The sequence below is a fragment of the Pseudovirgaria hyperparasitica genome (assembly GCF_010093815.1).
Source record: "Pseudovirgaria hyperparasitica strain CBS 121739 unplaced genomic scaffold EJ05scaffold_5, whole genome shotgun sequence".
In the NCBI taxonomy this organism is placed as follows: Eukaryota; Fungi; Ascomycota; class Dothideomycetes; order Acrospermales; family Acrospermaceae; genus Pseudovirgaria; species Pseudovirgaria hyperparasitica.
Window position 1 is genome coordinate 852,415 of NW_022985553.1, and position 18,913 is coordinate 871,327.

The 18,913-nt window shown below is 48.0% G+C and overlaps 11 protein-coding genes across 11 annotated transcripts; 6 read left to right on the forward strand and 5 right to left on the reverse strand.

Annotated features, from left to right (window-relative positions):
* Positions 1-537: 537 nt before the first annotated feature.
* On the forward strand, positions 538-1,009 carry EJ05DRAFT_484642 (uncharacterized protein; the record flags this gene model as incomplete). Its single annotated transcript, XM_033745357.1, has 2 exons — positions 538-609; positions 659-1,009. 2 exons carry the CDS (start codon positions 538-540, stop codon positions 1,007-1,009), a joined length of 423 nt encoding a protein of 140 aa, XP_033602176.1.
* A 403-nt stretch (positions 1,010-1,412) lies between these two features.
* Positions 1,413-2,009, reverse strand: EJ05DRAFT_536975 (14 kDa subunit of cytochrome bd ubiquinol oxidase; the record flags this gene model as incomplete). The annotated part of the gene is made up of 4 exons (XM_033749352.1): positions 1,413-1,520; positions 1,573-1,626; positions 1,679-1,787; positions 1,894-2,009. 4 exons carry the CDS (start codon positions 2,007-2,009, stop codon positions 1,413-1,415), a joined length of 387 nt encoding a protein of 128 aa, XP_033602177.1.
* Positions 2,010-2,213: 204 nt separating this feature from the next.
* On the forward strand, positions 2,214-3,662 carry EJ05DRAFT_536976 (ribonuclease H-like protein). The gene has a single exon (XM_033749353.1). The coding sequence runs from the start codon at positions 2,313-2,315 to the stop codon at positions 3,402-3,404; it is 1,092 nt and encodes a 363-aa protein (XP_033602178.1). The 5' UTR covers positions 2,214-2,312; the 3' UTR covers positions 3,405-3,662.
* A 1,191-nt stretch (positions 3,663-4,853) lies between these two features.
* On the reverse strand, positions 4,854-5,642 carry EJ05DRAFT_484645 (uncharacterized protein; the record flags this gene model as incomplete). Its single annotated transcript, XM_033745358.1, has 2 exons — positions 4,854-5,107; positions 5,180-5,642. 2 exons carry the CDS (start codon positions 5,640-5,642, stop codon positions 4,854-4,856), a joined length of 717 nt encoding a protein of 238 aa, XP_033602179.1.
* Positions 5,643-7,286: 1,644 nt separating this feature from the next.
* On the forward strand, positions 7,287-7,725 carry EJ05DRAFT_307702 (uncharacterized protein). Its single transcript, XM_033740663.1, has one exon. It carries the CDS (start codon positions 7,341-7,343, stop codon positions 7,626-7,628), a length of 288 nt encoding a protein of 95 aa, XP_033602180.1. The 5' UTR covers positions 7,287-7,340; the 3' UTR covers positions 7,629-7,725.
* Positions 7,726-9,495: 1,770 nt separating this feature from the next.
* On the forward strand, positions 9,496-11,500 carry EJ05DRAFT_307714 (kinase-like protein). Its single transcript, XM_033740664.1, has 3 exons — positions 9,496-9,711; positions 9,762-9,838; positions 9,896-11,500. The coding sequence occupies exons 1-3, from the start codon at positions 9,691-9,693 to the stop codon at positions 11,415-11,417; spliced, it is 1,620 nt and encodes a 539-aa protein (XP_033602181.1). The 5' UTR covers positions 9,496-9,690; the 3' UTR covers positions 11,418-11,500.
* Positions 11,501-11,532: 32 nt separating this feature from the next.
* Positions 11,533-13,834, reverse strand: EJ05DRAFT_307832 (uncharacterized protein). Its single transcript, XM_033740666.1, has 3 exons — positions 12,981-13,834; positions 12,369-12,921; positions 11,533-11,665 (listed from the first exon to the last, which is right to left on the reverse strand). The coding sequence occupies exons 1-3, from the start codon at positions 13,614-13,616 to the stop codon at positions 11,649-11,651; spliced, it is 1,206 nt and encodes a 401-aa protein (XP_033602182.1). The 5' UTR covers positions 13,617-13,834; the 3' UTR covers positions 11,533-11,648.
* On the reverse strand, positions 13,835-15,823 carry EJ05DRAFT_307831 (uncharacterized protein). The gene is made up of 5 exons (XM_033740665.1): positions 15,078-15,823; positions 14,882-15,016; positions 14,349-14,832; positions 14,130-14,282; positions 13,835-14,067 (listed from the first exon to the last, which is right to left on the reverse strand). The coding sequence occupies exons 1-5, from the start codon at positions 15,515-15,517 to the stop codon at positions 14,053-14,055; spliced, it is 1,227 nt and encodes a 408-aa protein (XP_033602183.1). The 5' UTR covers positions 15,518-15,823; the 3' UTR covers positions 13,835-14,052.
* A 26-nt stretch (positions 15,824-15,849) lies between these two features.
* Positions 15,850-16,989, forward strand: EJ05DRAFT_509445 (uncharacterized protein). Its single transcript, XM_033748097.1, has 3 exons — positions 15,850-16,222; positions 16,274-16,898; positions 16,948-16,989. Exons 1-2 carry the CDS (start codon positions 15,941-15,943, stop codon positions 16,703-16,705), a joined length of 714 nt encoding a protein of 237 aa, XP_033602184.1. The 5' UTR covers positions 15,850-15,940; the 3' UTR covers positions 16,706-16,898; positions 16,948-16,989.
* Positions 16,800-17,736, reverse strand: EJ05DRAFT_484649 (Pex19 protein; the record flags this gene model as incomplete). Its single annotated transcript, XM_033745359.1, has 2 exons — positions 16,800-16,898; positions 16,948-17,736. The coding sequence occupies 2 exons, from the start codon at positions 17,734-17,736 to the stop codon at positions 16,800-16,802; spliced, it is 888 nt and encodes a 295-aa protein (XP_033602185.1).
* A 547-nt stretch (positions 17,737-18,283) lies between these two features.
* On the forward strand, positions 18,284-18,866 carry EJ05DRAFT_492380 (ubiquitin-conjugating enzyme; the record flags this gene model as incomplete). Its single annotated transcript, XM_033746029.1, has 3 exons — positions 18,284-18,318; positions 18,372-18,532; positions 18,589-18,866. The coding sequence occupies 3 exons, from the start codon at positions 18,284-18,286 to the stop codon at positions 18,864-18,866; spliced, it is 474 nt and encodes a 157-aa protein (XP_033602186.1).
* Between the last annotated feature and the right edge of the window lie 47 nt (positions 18,867-18,913).

Below are 18,913 nucleotides of genomic sequence, written 5' to 3' on the forward strand. Positions count from 1 at the left end.
TATTATCTAGTAAGGCTAGAGGATCGCTTAATAAGGGTACGTTAGAGGGCGCTAGTAGTATATTTTTATACCTCGCCGCTATCTTTATAGCCCTTAATATCTTATCTATACTATACTAGAGCGCCTTTAACGTAGATATATATAGCTATAGCCTAGGAGGTAGTAGTAGAGGTTCTATCGAGTTATCCTATCTGAATTAAATACCTTTATACTACTTAGGAGGTATAATAGATAGCGTAAAATAGTTAAAAAAATACTAATATATAGCTAATATCATATAATACTAATATATAATAGGTATTTTAATAGGTATACGAGTATTCGTTGACGATGCTATAAAATATTAATTATATATAAAAACGCGTGTTGGTGGCATAGACGTGCATCGGGCGCCAAGCTTTCCCATGTAACTATGGACAAACGGATAGTGGATAGCTTTATATGTCAGTGCCACGAGCAAACGACCGACCACGTCCGTGATGCGCCCAACCTAGACAGATCCAACGACTGATCATATGAAGCTTGTCAATCTGCGCCATGGGTAATAGTGTTTCTGTACCGGCGGCCGCTGGTAGTAAGACCATGCCACGACGGACGGTGAACGCCAGAGTAAGGTCCCACATGTCTTGAGCTGTTTTCATACTGATTCTGCTACTAGACACTCACAGCACCTATTGTCGCCTTCACAATGGCTGGTGTCCTCTTCGTCTACACACGATCGTCCATCAAAGCGGCTAAAATCAACGCTGCGAAACATCGCGACGCAGACGGGGGCGAGTTATCATGGAACAAGCAGCATTTACGACAACACAACAAAATAGAGAAAGTCGATAGTACGGCTGTTAGCAATCTTCGGGAGAGCCTCATAGGTGACTCACGACGAAAGAACAAGACAAAGAGTGCAGCGGAGGTCGAGAAGGATGTCGCAGCCGACAAGGATTGGTACTCCAACACCGAGAAAGATTTAAGGTCGATATTGGGAAAGGACCAGGAATCAAGAAAGGAATGAGGACCTGTTGCTGATTCATATAGGAGAGTTCCTTATACCCATATTGAGGTTAACTGTTACACTCCGATAGGTGGAGTTGGAAAGTGGCCATAAGAAGAGCTATTTGAGCACCGAGATCAAATGTATGCTCTTGCGAAGGCATACTCGGTTAAATTGATCTGGCCACGCCAAAGTGACAGCTGTCTTTTCAGATTTCGGCATAGCAGTCGTCGACTTCGATATATAGGTTCGCAGTCGAATGTCGACGGGCGAAAACACACGCCTCGGCGCGAGCTATGGATCTTGGTAGCAATGTAGCAGGAGAATACGCAAATCTTTTTACCGATTGACTGTACTATACACTCTACTCGTCTGCGTCCGATTTCCCTTATTCCGCTATACAATGCATGCAACATCTCTTCGTTTATGACTTGGCCACCTTCGGTTTCGTGATAACAATGTTGTCCAGGTCTTCCCTCTCCGCCATCTCGGCTTCAATCTGTTTGATAAGTGGAGTAAGATACGGTACATCCTGTGGCTTTGTTAGTACCTGCGTATAGTCGCGAGAGAATCGTAATATATACCTCCTCAGGCTTGGTCTGTTCTGCCTCTGGGAGTAATTGATGTTGGATGGAACACTGTTTGCCGTCAAATTCGCGCGACAATAGCAAAGAACCCTGATATATGTACCTGGAAAGCACGGCGCATGCGGAACACACGATCGTATTGTTCCTTTGGAGACAGGCGCTTCATAGCGAGCAGGACGGTCTCGTTCTCTTCAGGTATCAAATCATCGGCTCTATATCATGAACAATCATTAGCTTCTAATCATATGGACTACTGTGATGATAAGTTCAATGCACAGCTCCAATTGGTAGCGTAACGTGCTGGCGGAGCTCTCATACCTCAGACCGAGCTTTCTGTAACCTGCCGAGTCGGCATACCACTGCGACAGTGGCTTCAGCCAGTTATGTAGCCATGGGCGCTTGATAACGAATTTCGCGAGAGAGGGTTGAGACATGTCTGCGGTCGGTCGATGTCGTGATCGGAAGGTCGCGTTGGTTGGAACGTCGTAATGGGATTCTTTGATGAGGTCGTCGATTTGCGTCTGACTTCTGGGACGTCGTGATTGGCCAAAGTCCGAATGGTGCCGAGCTCGTGCATCACGTGATCAGCCAAACCTTCTCCTTGTCGAACCAAGTGTAAGTGTCAACATCGTATTCACCATCCAGACTTGCAACCATCTTCGCTCTGATGCAGCATTGAATATGATATTTCATCGCCAAAGTCCTCACTTCATCGCGAGCCAGCCTGCAGGAAGGCTATGGCCGTGAAGAAAGCTGCATCGAAGCTACTCAAGAAAGCGCCTACTCTCACAAATGTGAACCTCGCATCACTATGTGGATTGCTCGGCCTCGCAAAGTCGGGGCCGAAGCCTGCACTCACGGATCGATTCGAGGCTGGGATGACCCAACCTCGCATTCAGTGGAAGAATAATTGTGCGCGGATCCTAAGCATCGACATGGGCATCAAAAACTTGGCATATTGCATCGTTGATGTCAAACTGGAATCTCTGACTCAGCCTACGATATCTTTGCAAGTTGAGAAGTGGCAACGCTTCGATCTGACGAAGCTCGAAGGCGCATCAACCGTGTCCACCACCGAGAATAAATCTGCGCTTCCAGGGCAAGAATCAGTACCGGACGACATTTTCTACCCACCATCACTGGCAACTAGAGCCTATGATCTTTTGAAAAACCAGCTTCTTCCTAATGAGCCATCGATTGTTCTCATCGAGCGACAGCACTTCCGCCAAGCAAATGGCTCTGCTGTGCAGGAGTGGACCATCAGAGTCAATATGCTTGAAAGCATGCTTTGGGCAGTCTTGGAAACACTGAATCGTGAGTCAGGAAGTGGTAAAGCTTTGCCTAGATTCAATGCATTTCCTGTGGCGCCTAAAGCCGTGGGCCAGTTTTGGGTCGACAGCAGCACGTGCCAAACGGAATCAACGTGTGCTGAGGTCGGCAAAGCACGGAAGAAAAAGAAGATCGAGAAGAAAGACAAAATCGCTGTAGTTCGAGAGTGGTTCTCAGCAGATACATACGTATACTTTATACCACCTCGCAAATCTGAAAGTAGCATGACAGTGAACGAGCCCATCGAGATTACCTTTTCGAAGCAGGCCGAACGAGTACGCAATGCGTTCTGCGCGGGTGCTCGAAGGAAGAAAAAACTCGATGACAGTGAGGTAACAGATCCGGACTTGGACATGACCAAGAAAGACGATCTTGCAGACTGCTTTCTACAAGCTGCGGCATGGGTTGCGTGGGAGCAGAACCGACTCAAAATTGATAATCTTGTAAAACAAGGGGTAGATCGAACAAGCTTGTTACCGACTCTGATTACTTGTTCTTGAGGATGATTATCATGATGTTACGTAGCTTCGAGCATTATACATATGAGGTGTGGCATTCGGTTCTATGTATTGATGGTATTCGATGTTTATTACCAACCATAAGCGGTTATCAAGTATAGTCATATGGTCTTGACAGTGCATGAGGCAAGTATCAAAAGTTATCTTTTGGTCAAAGACTACAGCTTCCCGGTCGCGTCAAGTTTCGTTTGTAGAAACACGAACGAACCTTACATGGTCTGGCAGCGCAATATGCTCCGGTCACAGATTTTTAACATACATCAACGAATTGCTCGAAATTTGTCACTGAGAGAAAGTTCCGAGGAGATACGGTGCAAAAACGCATATACAGTGTTGTATATCGGCACTAAACTGAATAGTCCCCCTCCACATGGCCGTTTGTAGAGAGCCAAATCTATGTCTATCCTGTGTGTTATTCACGAAGTGTTTCACCTATCTTATATTAGGGCTAATAATTGCTTTCTCCTTGCCGATTTCGCTAAAGGCTAGTTACAGTATACTCAACGGTGGATCTATTGGCATGTCCCTGTCGAAGAATTGTATATTCTAGTGCTTGTAGGAGATATGAGTCACTTTCACTACGTCAATGCTTATATTTAAGTATGCCTCGTACATATCCTCGCCAGAGCATATAAAGTTCTCCTGTCTGTTTAGTGTCCTGGATAATTCTTCCCTGCACGTGGAATCTTTGTTGATCCCTAAGGACCCGCAAACACTCTGGCTGCCTTGTGACTTCTTCATTGATATCAAAATGCTCCACAAAAGGCAGTATAAAGAGACAAGACCATGATAAAGGAATGATACCAGCACCGATTTATTGGACAACAGAGTAGGAGGTCACTGACTTGTGTGTACGCATGACTGTCATTGGCCAATATGATCCCCAAGCTTTAGCTCATGTACGAGATGCTATCTGATCATGTTTGATACCGATCGACTCTGTCTAGTTGTGTATTCTTCTTGCCGGGTTCAACTGTACCCTAATTTGGATGCACTAAACGTAGGTAGAAAGCTACCCATCACAGTGACAACCCCTCGATGTTTGCGAGATGTATCAGAAGGTCGAATAGCATGAAAATACTGATGATTAAGGGATTGGGGGGAATGTTTCGCGGTTGAGGGTGAAGTGGACTCCGAGGTGTGTATGACTCTGTGTCAAGCACAAGGGTCTAGCAATGGAAGAATTTCATAGTAGTTGTAGCGGCACATTGGCAATCGAAGTATTGACCATTGAGTAGCAAGAGAATAGCTACATCTCACTAGCAAAATATGAACCTCGCAAGCTATGCCTTGATATAGCCTTCGCTTAGCCATGATATCTCATCGAACCCCAAAAACTCCTTACGCCGCCTATCACGCCTCTCTAGCTTCCAAAATGCCGCTTGAGATCGATTGGCCGTGGGTCAACACATTCAACTCTCATCCCCTTTGTCATCGTGCAGCTAAAGCACCTAGTACACCAGCAAGCGCGACAGCAATCCCGGGTCCATAGGTAAAGACTTTATCGCGCTTTCTCGCCTCAGCTGCCTCCTCTGGCGTCTTCTCTGCAGGAGCTTGCTTTGCTGGCGACGGTGAGGCAGTAACCTTAACACCCTTCTTCTGCTCCGTTGAAGGTCCGTGGCGGTCTCGAGTATGCTGACGCTCGCGTGGCGGATCAGCACTTTTGTGTCTGTGTGCTCCTTCAACTATAGTATTGTTAGGGTCTGATTCAGGATGTCCTGGGTTCACGGAGAAAGTGATTGGTTACGTAGACGTACTTTTGCGGAACATCAACCGTACGCCCTTACTGTAGTAGTACGGTTGGTCGTATTCTCCGTCTCGGACAATATCCTCCAGCGCCTCGTAGTCTACTAGATCGAGATCGATGTCCTCCGTACCGTGAATCGGTTCTGCGACCAATTTCATGCTTTCGTTGGAGACGAGGATAATTCGCGCGTCACAGCGGATGTGTAATTCATCGTAGGATTGCTTTAGTAGGTCGTCGATGAGATCGTAGGAAGCCTGGCGCTCGTGTGCGGTGTATTTGCGTTTGGCCATACTCGCGACAGCTGTGGCCCTAGGTGGTGAGAAAGATGGAGGTGCGTAGTTTGGTTTGTGATGGAGTGGTGGAGGAGGGAGATTTTGAAATTGAAGATGAGGGCGAGAACTATGTTCAGACGGATATGAGGGTATTACATTGGTCATGTCGGAGAATCTGCGACTTCGGTGGTAGTGCGCCATGTTGATTGTGTGCACAACGGGCACGGGTCGGGTTGTCGAAGTTGCTGTGAATTGTTTGGCTGAGGACTTGAAGTAGATAACGAATCCTTGCGGGCCGGCACAAAGTCAAGTGAAACGACTGGAAGGTTTGCGGCCGATCCTGGGTACTTTGCTACAAAATGAATGAATGAGCAATATACGCTAGAGGACGCGCATGCATAACGACGTAAGGGCGCATTGTTATTTAAGAATCTGTACGACACCGCCAAACACTGCCGCAATGCACGCACCTCGACGGCGTACGTCCGAATGTTGGAAGTTGGAGCTTACTCGTTTACAGCATGGTTCATGGATGGACATTCGAAACACCGCCATGTCACCATACACGCCCTACCACCGTCGTCTTTCTATACCTGATGCGGATGCGATCGGCACACCGCATGTCTGCATTCTCCATCTCAAACGCTGCAACTCTATGATTCTTTTTAGAATTGCCTCACTCAATCTCAACGCATACCTCGGAGGTGTAAGTTCTCTTTGCTGAGGCATGACTGTCCGTCTAGCTTCCAGGGTACTTGTACGTGGAACAAGCAAGGTATTCGAGGATGAGGTGCAGGATCAGGATGCTGACGAAAGAGACAGGTGGCCTGGAGATGCATCCTTCAGTTAGTCAGACACGCGCAGATGGGGGTCATCAGCGTGAAGCGCAGATCACTATTTCCGGGCCGATCCGGTAGGTCGATCATGAAGTGAACGTTGGGTCTGACATGTACCCCAGGATTCCCAGGAACGGCGACGTATGTCCGAGCAACTCCACACCGCAAAAACAAATGAGTTTCTCTCAGCATTTACTCTTTCTTGAAATACGCAACATTGATTCCTTTTCGTCTAGCGCGGATAACCTTAGTGTGTTGCAAGATCTCTGAAACTCGAGCTTCAGGCAGGTTTTGTAGCGTAATTGCCTTCTACAACAGAATGGTTGTAAGTGTTCGTCACTATCCATGGTAAAATTGGAAATCCAGACGAGGATCCAAGTAGGTCACGATTCTTATGAAAAGCCTTTTTTTATTGCAAGAGACGTCTGTAGATAGCTCACATGATGCTCTTCGTACTGCTAAATGACTCAGAGAGCACATTTGCGCTGATGACGATACTCGAGATTTTGAATAAAGAACACCTACCTCGGCTGAAAACAGTAGTCAGAAGATTGGTTTGTTGTGATACTGGTTGATAGAGTAATACAATAGGCACATCATATCAGAAGGGATACGGTAGAAAATAGATAAAGTTTGATGTAGAAATATATATAGATTGGAAAACAACATTACACAGAGATGTATTTGTTCTTGTTTTGAATGATGACGAATGTTGACTGCGATCCTTCAGTCAGACTTTATAGGAGGCTATCGTCGTCCTAAATACGATAACTTCTGGGAGATCAATATTGTCATCTCCAATATTGGTCATCGACTGAACACCAGATTCGTGGTACTTTGATTCATGTAGACTATAGCTTCGAGGTCAGAAATGTACTCAATTTAGATATGCACAACGATGGGTTGCCTCCTAAGAGTGGTATTTCCAGCTTTGTTTGCTATAGTGTAAATTAACAGCGCCAGAGTATTATAACACTATGTTCGATTCTCATAATAGAGCCGCATAGCTCCCAAACAACTCTTATCAATCTTCTCGCTCACACACACCCTCATTCCACCAAATATGATACTCCTACTTCTACTAAGAAATGTTCTTACAGAGACTATCTCTATTTACCGAACTTTACTTGATTTAATGCCAGGTCTCCTCATGGTATTCTATATTCTAATACGTAAGACTCTTCACCTCATTGATATTCTAGTCCCCCTCCTCGGTGCTTTTTGGTATATTTGGTATGCGCTCGTGTTGTGTAAGCATCGAGTGATTCCGTATCTTCAGTCTTTCCCAATGCTTCGGACATTGAAAATCTGGTCGCAAGTGATGAATCAATCGGGGACCAAGGTAGCTTAGCGAGAGAGCTGCAGGAAGAGCCAAAGTCGTAATTTGGAACGTGGACGAGTACGTCAAGTTTGATCTCTTCTATAATACCAAGGAATAAGTTTCTTATTCGTGTGGCCTGTGACGTTACATCTTCGACGAGTACGGCTACAAGTAGTACAACTGCATATCCGGTACAGCTCAAAGTCGTACGCAGCCATGCTATTCATCGTATTTGGAGCATCACTACCAAGAAGATCTTTAATGCTGAGAAAGTGTCTTTATTCTCGTCTTTATTGCCATCTGATATCATGCGTGAGATCGTGGGACACGTAGTTGGCCCCAGAAGTACTATGTTATAACTCCTAGACTGTAACAATGAAAAGAAATAGATGGCATCATAAAAGATAGTTGAATATCTTAGCAAAAATGCCAAAAAGTGGTTCACGAGGTAGGAATCGAACCTACAACCTCCTGTATGACATCCGTGGTGGCACTGCCGGGAGACAACCAGTACTACGACTTCGCCATCCCCCCGAAAACCGTCAGAGAACCCGTGAACGAAATCAATTGTTTGCCGCAATATATAAACGGCTAGGAATTTGAACGGGTAGGCAACGGCTGGTGAAGGTTCCACGAGCGTACTATGCCAAAAAGTCTGCATTCACTTGGCTAGTGTCATGTCAAGACTTCCTGGTGTCTCCAGACCGAGAATCTTTCTGCGTCTCCATCACTCTTGCTTTGGCAGTTTCCACAAGGGAATTTCGCTCGAGCGCTTCTGTTTGCTCCATATACGGAGATTATTAAGCCTTCGTCATATAACCGTGTGAAACAAGCCGTTGTTTTTACTGACATCTACAGCGAAACGGTGTATTGCAGCGTACAATTCGCGCTCCACACGATGACCACCACCGCCTAGCCTGGATCTGTAGAAGACTTGATGGAGAAGCATCGTAGTGAGTTGTCATACTTATCACCGATGTAGGGTACTAACATCGTTCATAGCACTAGAACCCAATGACTCGCAAGAATTGAACGGGTCACACATATCTGCTAATAAACTCAGCTTCCGACTCCCTCAAGATGGCATCATAGGAAAAAGGAGGCAAAAAGCAGAAAGGAAACAAGAGAGTGATTTCTGGACATTACGTAAATTGAACAAAGGTATACAGGAATTCCAGGACCAGATACTATTACTGGAATCTAGAAGCACTAGGAGGAAAGAAACCTATCCAGAGCACGTACATAATCGGTACGTGGCCTTTCTAACCTGCAAGAGGTATGCGGCGTAGCCAATGGAACTATGAAAAGACCGCCACTGGATCGATTGGGCATTAAACTAGACAGGAGTAAGAAGGGAACAGTAGTATATGTTAAGATTGATTACGGGCTTGAGATAGACGAACAACTTGACAGCTTGGAAGTCTCTCCGTCAAGAGGCCCACACAATTCAAGGGGTCTTAGGAGTTTGAGACGTAACGGTAAATGTAAGAACGTTGTTCCGTCCCAAGAGACCGAAAAATTAAAAGAGACGTTGAACGGCAAATAGACGCAACCCATCCGGAACAGAAAAATTTATTGCCTGTAAGGCAGAAGATAATTGGTGTAGGACACCCACATCGAGGGCCAGCTGATGATAGAGCAATAGTGCTACCTTTATAACATCAAAGATGAAACGCGGCGCGTGATGTTAAGTCAGAGTACCCTCGAAATGGCTTGAATAACAACTGATAATAGGGCCTGTGTGTTATATGATTCAATGCCGCTATGAAAGGAAATCAGTCCATCTGAAATGAATGTGTCCCCTTTTATGAGGGAGAAGGGCGAGGAGATGGTGTGAAAGTAGAAGAAGATTTGAAAGTGCTCGTGTGTATCAAATGTGATAGCTAGCGCGGCCCCGGCCCCTCTGCTCCCCAGGGGCTATTAGTACTGCTATTTAACAGTGGATGATGGATGGGCGAAAGGCGCGTCGCCCTTATCTTGCCCACGCGACTTTCTTATCGATAAGGTTGGCACCCTTCGCGAACCAAAACAACCTCATGTTCATGCCAACAGCATTCAGTAACTCTTACATGTCAAGCCCTTCTTTGAGAATATGGGTGCCCCACCGACAGATGTGAGTAGTATCCACGGTCTCACGATAGCCAGTTGCTAAATTGCGCAAAGTCTCAAGTCACACCGCTGCCTACCAATCTTCCCTTCCGCTTCGTCTCGAAGACAATCGGCCAGGGCGCATACGCATCGTATGACATATATGAGCTCAACGAGGGACTAGCATTGCTCTAACTCGTACGTCGCAGGATACGAAAAGCCTGCCCGCTCGACAAGCCTGCTCCAATCATAGCAATAAAACTCATTAATAAACGCCATGCCCACACCCAAGGCAAGCTATCCCCGAAGCAATTGAAGACTGAAATCACACTGCACGAATATCTCGGGAAACACCACAATATAATACAATGCTTTGGCTCTGGTGAAGATGCCTGCTGGACATGGATAGCCATGGAATTGGCTGACGGGGGCGACCTGTTCGACAAGATTGAGGCAGACGAAGGTGTGGGAGAGAACATTGCACATTTTTACTTCACACAACTATTAAGTGCAGTTGGATATATGCACAGCATGGGTGTGGCACATCGAGATCTCAAGCCTGAAAATGTGCTACTGAGCGCAGATGGAGATTTGAAACTGGCAGATTTCGGACTCGCGGCGCTGTTTGAGAAGTCAGGAAAGACAAGATTATGCACCACAGTTTGCGGAAGTCCACCATACATTGCACCGGAGATAGTTTCTGGAAAGAAATTGAGAAACAGTGGCAATTCAGATGTGGGATACGCAGCTAATATCGCCGATATATGGTCCGTTGGTGTTGTGCTTTTTGTCTTACTTGTTGGGAACACACCTTGGGATGAACCTACGGCACGAAGCTATGAGTTCCAAGAATACGTAACGACTAAAGGCCATACCACCGACGAGCTATGGCAGAAGCTTCCACAAGATATCCTATCACTCTTGCGTGGCATGCTGAGAGTTGATCCTCACAAACGCTTCACCCTCGATGAAATTCGCACACACCCCTGGTACACCCGCCAAAACCGATTCCTCTCAGCTTCAGGTAAAGCCGCAGATCCCATCAATATGGCGACACAAATGATGGAATCGCTTCACGTCGACGTCAATGCGCCCATATCTACATCACAGCAACGAGGCAACTCGCAGCATGACTCAATGGAAATAGATACGCCTGTTGCAGAACACATATCACGGCTTGCGGCCACTCAGCCAGAAACGCCTACTTCAGACACGCCTTTTGACTGGGAGAGGCCTGTACCGGTTGCAAGTCAGCCTGTGACGAACGGCTCAACATACATCATACCGGATGTGAGCCTCATGACTCGCTTCAATGAAGACCTCTCACTCAGCCAATTCTCGCAAAATCCATCCGTCCCTCTATCTCTCACACAGGCGGCGCGCAAGTTCGGTGATATCGTGCCGTCGCATTCGCTCACGCGCTTTGTGTCAGCCCTGAAACACTCTTTACTTTTGCCACTTCTGTCAGAAGCGTTGCACCGCCTTGGTGTACCAATCCCAGCATTTGGTGACAGGGAATTAACGGGGCAGGAAACCATGGTTTGGATTAGAGTCAAAACGGTTGATGGGCGGAGCCAAGGTCTGAACGGTCAGATCGTTGTCGAGAGGCTGGGGACAGAATTCTTGCAGGTTAGCTTCGAGCGTAAGAAAGGCGATCCGTTGGAATGGAGGAGGTTTTTCAAGAACGTAGTAGTGCTGTGTAGGGATGCTGTGCTGAGGCCAGCAGAGTAGAATTGCTAGTGGCGATACCATCATATCCGACCGAACTATTGTGTGGTACTGACGGGCTTATCTTGGGTAGAATGACTTGTATTGTAATTAATAGCCGCCTACGTATCGAGCGACCATTCGTAGTAGGAGAGTAGCGCCCCTCAGGGCAATGACGAAATTATCAGTCTCAAGGCTGATATGCTTTTGCCAATTCATCTTCTCCAACATTTGTCCATTCACGCAGCAACTCGTCTAACTCGTCGTCGTCACTCTCTCCGTCAGCCTGTTGTGAAGCATCCACTCTAGTCAAATCGGACCCGGGAAGTGGACTCAATACGCTAGGACCGCATGCTGCTGCAGCTGCTCCACGAACTGTGCCTTGATATTTACCAAAAGAATAAGACCTTGATAGCATAGTCTCGGACCGGCCCCGACTTCGTGGAAGGCGGTGTATCGAATCTGGTCTATCACTTTCATCGGTACCCCTGGATCGTCCTCGAGATTGTGCTCTGTCGGTAGAGCTGGAGTCGGTATTTTCCCTGTCGTATATTTCCACATCTACATCAGACTGACCATCGCGTGACTGTGGGTAAGGACTGTCATATACGGAATTTTGGCTCGACGGTCTCTCATTGCCGGTCCTTGTATCGTCAATCTTCTGTGTCGAGGCTATTTCTGTGCTTGAGAATGGAAGGCCGGTCTGTTGTTTGAATCGTTCACGACTCCAAGTTGGTCCTGCGGACTTGAGCACAGGGATTTCGGATGGAAAATCTGTGGAAGTAGGTGCTTCGTGTGATAACCTAGCTGCCGCCGCCGAAGCCATAGTGTATGACGCCCGCTCTCGCTCGTGTAGAGCTGGGACAGCCGGGGAGTTTGACCCGAAACCATACTCTGGGCATGTGGAAGCTGATTGGCCGCCAAAGCTCAGCCGTTCTGGGATTGCCGATTGTGTAGGAGAGAGCAACCGGGGGCCGTGTGGATAGGTCTCGGCATCTTTCGAACTGGTGCTATGTCCCAATGTGGCAGATTCAACGGGGGTCCCCAGTGAGTTCATCTCGTCCGCCCATTCCCCCAAATCCTGGTTTTCGAGAAATTGTCCTAACGACATGCTGCCCTGTCGGACTTTGGTTGGTCCTCTGGAGTATTTCAGAGCGGTGTCAACCACCTGTCCGCTACTAATCTGTCTCTGGACCATGTGATGACTCGGATCATAGCAATGTAAACCAGCCTTGGCGCAGGTGTTGCAAAGATCGTAGTCGCCATCGTCACAGAGGTTGCAGTGCAAGTGTTCGTTCCATATGCGCTGTCGACACTGATCGCAACAAATATACGTCTCGGGGCCTGTAACGTGAGAAGCAGCAGCAGACACTCCAATATTCGGTTTTGCTTCTTGCTCTGTCGGTGGCTTGATAGAATGCAGAGCCTCTACATGTTGCGACTGAACATCCACCCCTCGACAAGGTGGTACGCGTGCGTGTCGCTCGAAACTCTTGACGCAGTTTCTACAAGGCGTTTGTATATCGCACTAATCGTGATGTGAGTGACAAGATTAGAATCGGCAGGTTTCAGCGATGTGTAGCTAACCTTAATTTTGCGACGGCGACAAGAGTCACAATTTTTCATCGTACGGAGAGCTTGAGCTGCCTCACGAGCGGCAGGAGTAAGAGGACCAGAACGCCCACGAGTATGTCGAGACGTGTATTTGTTATAATCTAGGGATTCTGGCATTAAGCGACCGTTTCTATGCTCGTCAGGCTTATACTGGATCCATTGAGGAGCTGGGGAAGAGCTGGCTGCCGAGGATGACCGACGACGGTTTCGTTCATTTCCCGTCGTCTGTGGGATCCTGATCGAAGTGGAGGGGGTGCTCTTTCCGGCGGCAGTAGAATCTATCTCATTGAAAATGATATGCGACTTGTGGCGCAATGCGCGATTTTCTCTAATCCTATGATTACGTTTGTCTGATTCCGGTTCAACGGAAGAATAGGATGTCTCTGGCCCCTGGGATGACCTTGGATGTTGTACCGAGGGCCTGGGGTGTGGCGGAGGTGACTGACCGATGGATTCATGCCAGCTTTCACGCCCCCATTCACGTTCTCCCACCATTTCTGGAGATGGAATCGTACTGTAACGTGCAGGATGCCGCTCTAGTGCATGAAGTGCGATAGGTGGCTGGTATGGTGCAGATACTGTCGCCACATTGGGCAATACACTAGACATCTGAGAGTATGGAGGCCGCTGGGGAGAATCTAAAAACCCCGGGTCTGGAAACCCCCTCAAAGATTCTCCATTTCCATAAACGTTTGATAGGCGTGATATTCTATGGTCGGTGCCAATTGGTCTTTCGTGGAGGCTGGGTGGCCGAGTGACCAGAGTACGACGATCAAATGGGGGGGTTCTTGACCTACGTTCCACAAGACCGGCCACGGTAGCGCTGGCAAGACTCACTTGAGCTACTCCTCGGCCCCTATACTCAGGATCCTTTCGGCTCGGTTCACGGTATGTGCCATTCGGAATATCAACATCATACGAAACATTGCGTGGTACTGAAGAGACATCCCTACCATATGGCAAGCCCTGCTTACCGTCAGGCTTTGACGCCCTATACTCGCAAGAGAGGTCTCTGCGAACACATCGACCACACCGGGGAGTCTCGTCATCGCACTAGGACCTGTCAGTGGACCCATTGGTGCTTGAAATCCCTGAAGATGGGGTACATCTTTTTGGACCTACCTTCCTTCTGTCGGCTCTACACGTTCTACACCCGCGCATATAGGCCAAACGTGTGGATGCTTTGTGGCCTTTCGATCGAGCTTCGATACCGACGTGGATGCATAAAATCCCCCTGTTATCGCAATAGCCGCACGAAGAAGCTCTCTGATTATACTGTCATTAGGTTAGCCAGACCTACTCTTTCTAATGCATGGATAGAACATTGGATCTGGTAGCTACCTTGATTTTATTGGTAGATGAATGTTTCTCGGTGCCATCGATGATTGTGTCTAGAGCATCTCGGGTCTTCGCATATGCTGCTTGTAATTGCATCTCGGCCTCGATGGTCTGAGTAGTCTGTCCAGCATACTGATCGAGCTGGCTTTCTACCACTTCGATATTTTGGAGAAGTGACTGGATGTGCTGTATACAAAGCGCGAGGGACTCGTTCGTGATCAGTCCTCGTTTGTCACGTCCAGTCCTCAGTAACTTAGGACTACCAACACCAGGTGTTGTAAGGGTTTTGTCAATGCTCATGGTGTTGCCTTCTTGATCAACGCTCGCATTGAGATCCAAATCTCGGTTCAAATTCTCCAAGTCGTTGTGGTTGGCGTTGTCCTTGTTTGGTACGGCAAGACTAGACACAAAGGCAGTGAAGGTTTTGATACCCAGGCTAGGCATAGCCTTTGGACCAGGCTGCATCCGCTCGGGGGGCTCTAAGTCCCTTTTTCACATTAGTACAACGATAATACATCACTAGCTTCATGTCTTACTCAACGAGTGTGCTGTCTTCACTGGAACTCGTCGCTTTCATTGTGTCCTCGTATCGTTTGATAGCGGCCTTCTTAGCTTCTATAAGGCGTTTTAGTTCCTTCCGCTGTCTCAGGACTTCAGCCCTGTCTTGATCACTGGAGCACTCATTAGCAATCGAAATATCTTCGACGGAATTAGTTGCGATCTTGATCTTACTTGTTTCGCACCATTTGCGCGTGTAGAAGAGCCTGCATCAGAAGTTGAAGTGTGCTTTTCCATCGGTCCAAGTTGGCACGTAGAAGTTGTATCTTGCTGTCTTTGAATGGCATGGTAAATTTGGCCATACGGCTGTCCTTGCTTCTTGCTACGATCGCCTCAAGCTCATCAAACACATAGCGACATTCCTTAACTGCACTTTCAGCAGTCTGGATTGAGCTAGCAGTCATGACCTGGGCTGTGCCATTCTGTGAAAACGTATGACCCAACTCTTGAATGACAGCAGATGTAAGCTCTACATCTCGAGCGATGGCTTTGATTCTCTTATCGGCCCCTGAGACAGAGTCGACATACTCGTAAAGAATGACGGAAAGTTGCAGGCCAGCTCCGGCGAGCTGCACAATTGATGCAGCGACTCCAACTGCGGCGATTGCCTCCATGCCTATTGTACTGAAATGTGATATAGCGACAGATTCATTCTTGTATGGAATTGAGTCACAAGCATCTGGGGTTTTGTTTTTGAAACAGAGCAAGTGGACAAAGACTAGAAACACGATTTACTTGTAGACATCTGAAGGAGGCGAAGTATTCGCAGGCATCTTTCAGCTCTCACCTAAAAGTGATACGAAATTACATGAGACAACCCAGGTCGAGGCTGAGCAGGGGGGGCTTTGAGGGATCTAGATCGTGATGCCTCAGGCATGAGTATTAGAGCTTCCCGACGCGTGCCGAGCTAAGCTCCATCGACGCGACTTTATGATGATGTAACGCGCGTCTTACAACCTTTGAACCTTCCTCTAACGAGCATAAACACTCCACCTCTTCCACAGGACATTCTACATCCCTATTCACTCCAGACAAGTATGTTGGCGACACAGTTGATGTTCATGCCGCAATCTTTTGCACCCGCCCGCTCGTCACCACTCTCGGAACGATCCTCCAATGCGTGCCCGCGGCGGTATAATTCTGCTATCATGTCGCAAGCACAAGACGCGAAGCAGCAGGTCCCCTACTCGAAGCGCTCCATTAAGCAAGCTCCTATAAATCGTGGCCGAGAGGAGGTTCGCGATAAGAGACGCGATTTATTCTTGAAAAAAGTGAAAGAGGGCCGGGAGGACCGGAACTGGGAGGCGAAGGGCGAACAGGTAAGAAATATAGCCATACTCCTGCAACTGTCGATGCTGACCATTCACTAGATCCTGAGGATGGACTTCATGAAAGAGCAGAAGAAATGGGAGACCGAGAAGGCGCGCTCCGCGCCAAAGTTTGATGAATTCGCCGAAGACGACGAACCACAGGATGAGATCATGCTTAGCAGCCAGCCATACCAAACACATCCATCATTTCAAACGTCAAGTTTAAATTCGGCCCTGGCTTCACATCACGAAGAAGCTGAGGCTGAGGCCCTTCTCCGGCAAGAACAGGAAGAGCTTGACGCAATGCTGGCCGCTATAGAGGACCAAGAAAATATAGAGCAAGCATACCAACTTCCTTCACATTTTGGTAGTGATGATGAAGATTATGACAGCTTATTCATGGACTATCTCTCCACCCAAGAGGATCAACACGGCATCTTACGAGAGCCCGAGCTATCGAAACCTGTGGATGACGAGATGGACACGTCGTAGCATCCGACTTCCATCATATTCAAGCGGGCAGGGAATGGGGGAGTTAGAAAATGGTCATGTGGCGTTAATGGATTGTACAAATTTATATGAATTGTTACTGCTGCGGACAGCCCTCGTCCATACCAGCAAGAGCTTCGGCGGCGGCATTTGTGTCCCCGACCAAGTCTGGTGGCGGTGCGCCTACAGACTGCATCTGTAACGATATTAGCAAGAAATTTTGCATGGATAGGAGTTTTGCTAACTTTCTGCATTCTCTCAACAATATATTCCCTGGCCTTCGGCTCCTTGTCACTGTAGTTCTTCTCCTCGAACTTAGCTGTGATCTCCCCGACGAGCACTTGCTGCTGCTCATATCGTTTTAAATCCTCCTTCGAGACCTTGTCCTTGTTTTGTATCATCCAATCCGGGAACTTGTCACTTAACTCTTTCATAGGCTCGTACAGGACGTCCTTGTTTGTGAGCTCTTCCATCATATCCGTCAGCAGTTTAGCGAAGCCCTCCTCACCACCCCCTCCCTCCTTCGCCATCTCTGCGAGTAGCTGCGCCATCATGTCATCCCCAAGATCAGCACTGCTAGATGCTTCCGCACTAGCTTGGTCCCCAGATTGCTGCATCCGCTCCATAGTCTTACGTATCGTCTCTTGGAACGAAGCTTCAGTAGCCTTGGATGACGCGGATGGGTCTCCTGCATTTGACGATCCAGGAACAGCTGTATCTTCACTTCCTCCATCAGCTGATGTGGCAGCTGCATCCCCAAGCTCCTTCATGAGGGTCTCGAATTGTTTTTTCATATCTGGAGAGTCCTTGAACTCCCCTAGCAGATCTGCCATACCCTTCTGCAGCTCTTTCTGAAAGTCATCGTCCGCGAAATGGAATGGTGAATCTTCCGTCGGAGCAGTCGTGGCTGTGGTTTCGGCAGGTCTCCCAGGCCCAGAAGCCTGTGGGACCTCCGCTTTCGAATCTATTTTCGTGTGCGCAAACTCGTCGAGTACGTCTGCGTCGCCTTGATTAGCTTCCCCTTCCCCTGGCATGTGATCCTCTGTTCGTACCGTCCAGGTCATCTAAATCGTCCTCATCAGGGTCAGGCGCCGTCTCGATGAGTGTTTGCTCTGGTTTTTTCTCGGCCATGCTGGGCTGACGGTTTTATGCTGAAGACGTGTAAAGCTGCGCTCCGTGAAGTCATGCCTCAAGTCTCGGTTACCAGCTGAATTCGACAGCCCGAGGCCGACCACGAACTACAGAATAGCGGGGACTCTGAAGCTTGGACTGATGGCGGGGGAGGGATGCTCGATGCGCAGATCCCTTCCACTTTTGGGCTAGGTGGGCACCGCGTGGACCCTGTGCCTGGAACTTCTTGCCTACCATCTGTACTATCGAAGTTCACTCCACGACCTATATCTCACCTGCAGAGACAGATACGTTGTTCACCTCCGTTCGCCTACGCGCTCTGTATATTCACCGCCACTCGTGTCTTATAGTGTCTGATCTTCTTTCCATTCTCCTTCCAACCGCTGTCTACACACACGAAAGAATCAAGATCCAGCCTTGCGCCAGCAGCAGTGCAACCTAGATCTCAACATGTCGCTGTGCCAGAATCGCCTCACCGAGGAGAGGTAAGACTTGCACGACCACGCTCAGCAAGAACAATATCTGATACCACGTATAGGAAGCAATGGCGCAAAGACCATCCTTTCGGATTCTACGCCCGACCCACGCGCACCAGTCAAGGCATCCTCGATCTCAGGAAATGGGAATGCGGCGTGCCAGGCAAGGACAAAACACTCTGGGAAGGCGGCCTGTTCAAGCTAGAAGTGACTTTTCCCGAAGGTACACACCTATTAACTTTCATCATCCCAGGGATCATGACTGATTCATTCGTATAGAATACCCGACGAAGCCGCCCAAGTGCAAATTTGTGCCACCGTTGTTCCACCCGAACGTTTACCCGTCTGGTACCGTGTGTCTTTCGATTCTCAATGAAGAAGAAGGCTGGAAACCGGCTATTACATGTAAGGAGATCCTGTTAGGGATCCAGTCGCTACTGGACGAGCCAAACCCCGAGAGCCCGGCGCAGGCAGATGCATACAATCTGTTCAAGAAGGACCGTGTGGCATATGACAAAAAGATCAAGCAAGTAGTCAAAGAGAATCCAGCACCATGATTGATATGAACGCAAGCGGGTGCAGCAATGTGACTTGGCCGCGCAGG

Excerpts from the sequence above, each read along its gene's own strand:
- EJ05DRAFT_536976 (XM_033749353.1), top strand. The coding sequence starts at position 2,313 with ATGGCCGTGAAGAAAGCTGCATCGAAGCTACTCAAGAAAGCGCCTACT.
- EJ05DRAFT_307702 (XM_033740663.1), top strand. The coding sequence starts at position 7,341 with ATGATACTCCTACTTCTACTAAGAAATGTTCTTACAGAGACTATCTCT.
- EJ05DRAFT_307714 (XM_033740664.1), top strand. The coding sequence starts at position 9,691 with ATGGGTGCCCCACCGACAGAT. Across the intron at positions 9,712-9,761 it reads TGGGTGCCCCACCGACAGAT|TCTCAAGTCACACCGCTGCC; the intron begins GTGAGTAGTATC and ends AATTGCGCAAAG. Across the intron at positions 9,839-9,895 it reads GGCCAGGGCGCATACGCATC|GATACGAAAAGCCTGCCCGC; the intron begins GTATGACATATA and ends CGTACGTCGCAG.
- EJ05DRAFT_307832 (XM_033740666.1), bottom strand. The coding sequence starts at position 13,616 with ATGTCTAGTGTATTGCCCAATGTGGCGACAGTATCTGCACCATACCAG. Across the intron at positions 12,922-12,980 it reads GTCGCCGTCGCAAAATTAAG|TGCGATATACAAACGCCTTG; the intron begins GTTAGCTACACA and ends CATCACGATTAG.
- EJ05DRAFT_307831 (XM_033740665.1), bottom strand. The coding sequence starts at position 15,517 with ATGGAGGCAATCGCCGCAGTTGGAGTCGCTGCATCAATTGTGCAGCTC. Across the intron at positions 15,017-15,077 it reads GCGCAAATGGTGCGAAACAA|TGATCAAGACAGGGCTGAAG; the intron begins GTAAGATCAAGA and ends TGAGTGCTCCAG. Across the intron at positions 14,283-14,348 it reads CATCTACCAATAAAATCAAG|TATAATCAGAGAGCTTCTTC; the intron begins GTAGCTACCAGA and ends ACCTAATGACAG.
- EJ05DRAFT_509445 (XM_033748097.1), top strand. The coding sequence starts at position 15,941 with ATGTTGGCGACACAGTTGATGTTCATGCCGCAATCTTTTGCACCCGCC. Across the intron at positions 16,223-16,273 it reads GGGAGGCGAAGGGCGAACAG|ATCCTGAGGATGGACTTCAT; the intron begins GTAAGAAATATA and ends ACCATTCACTAG.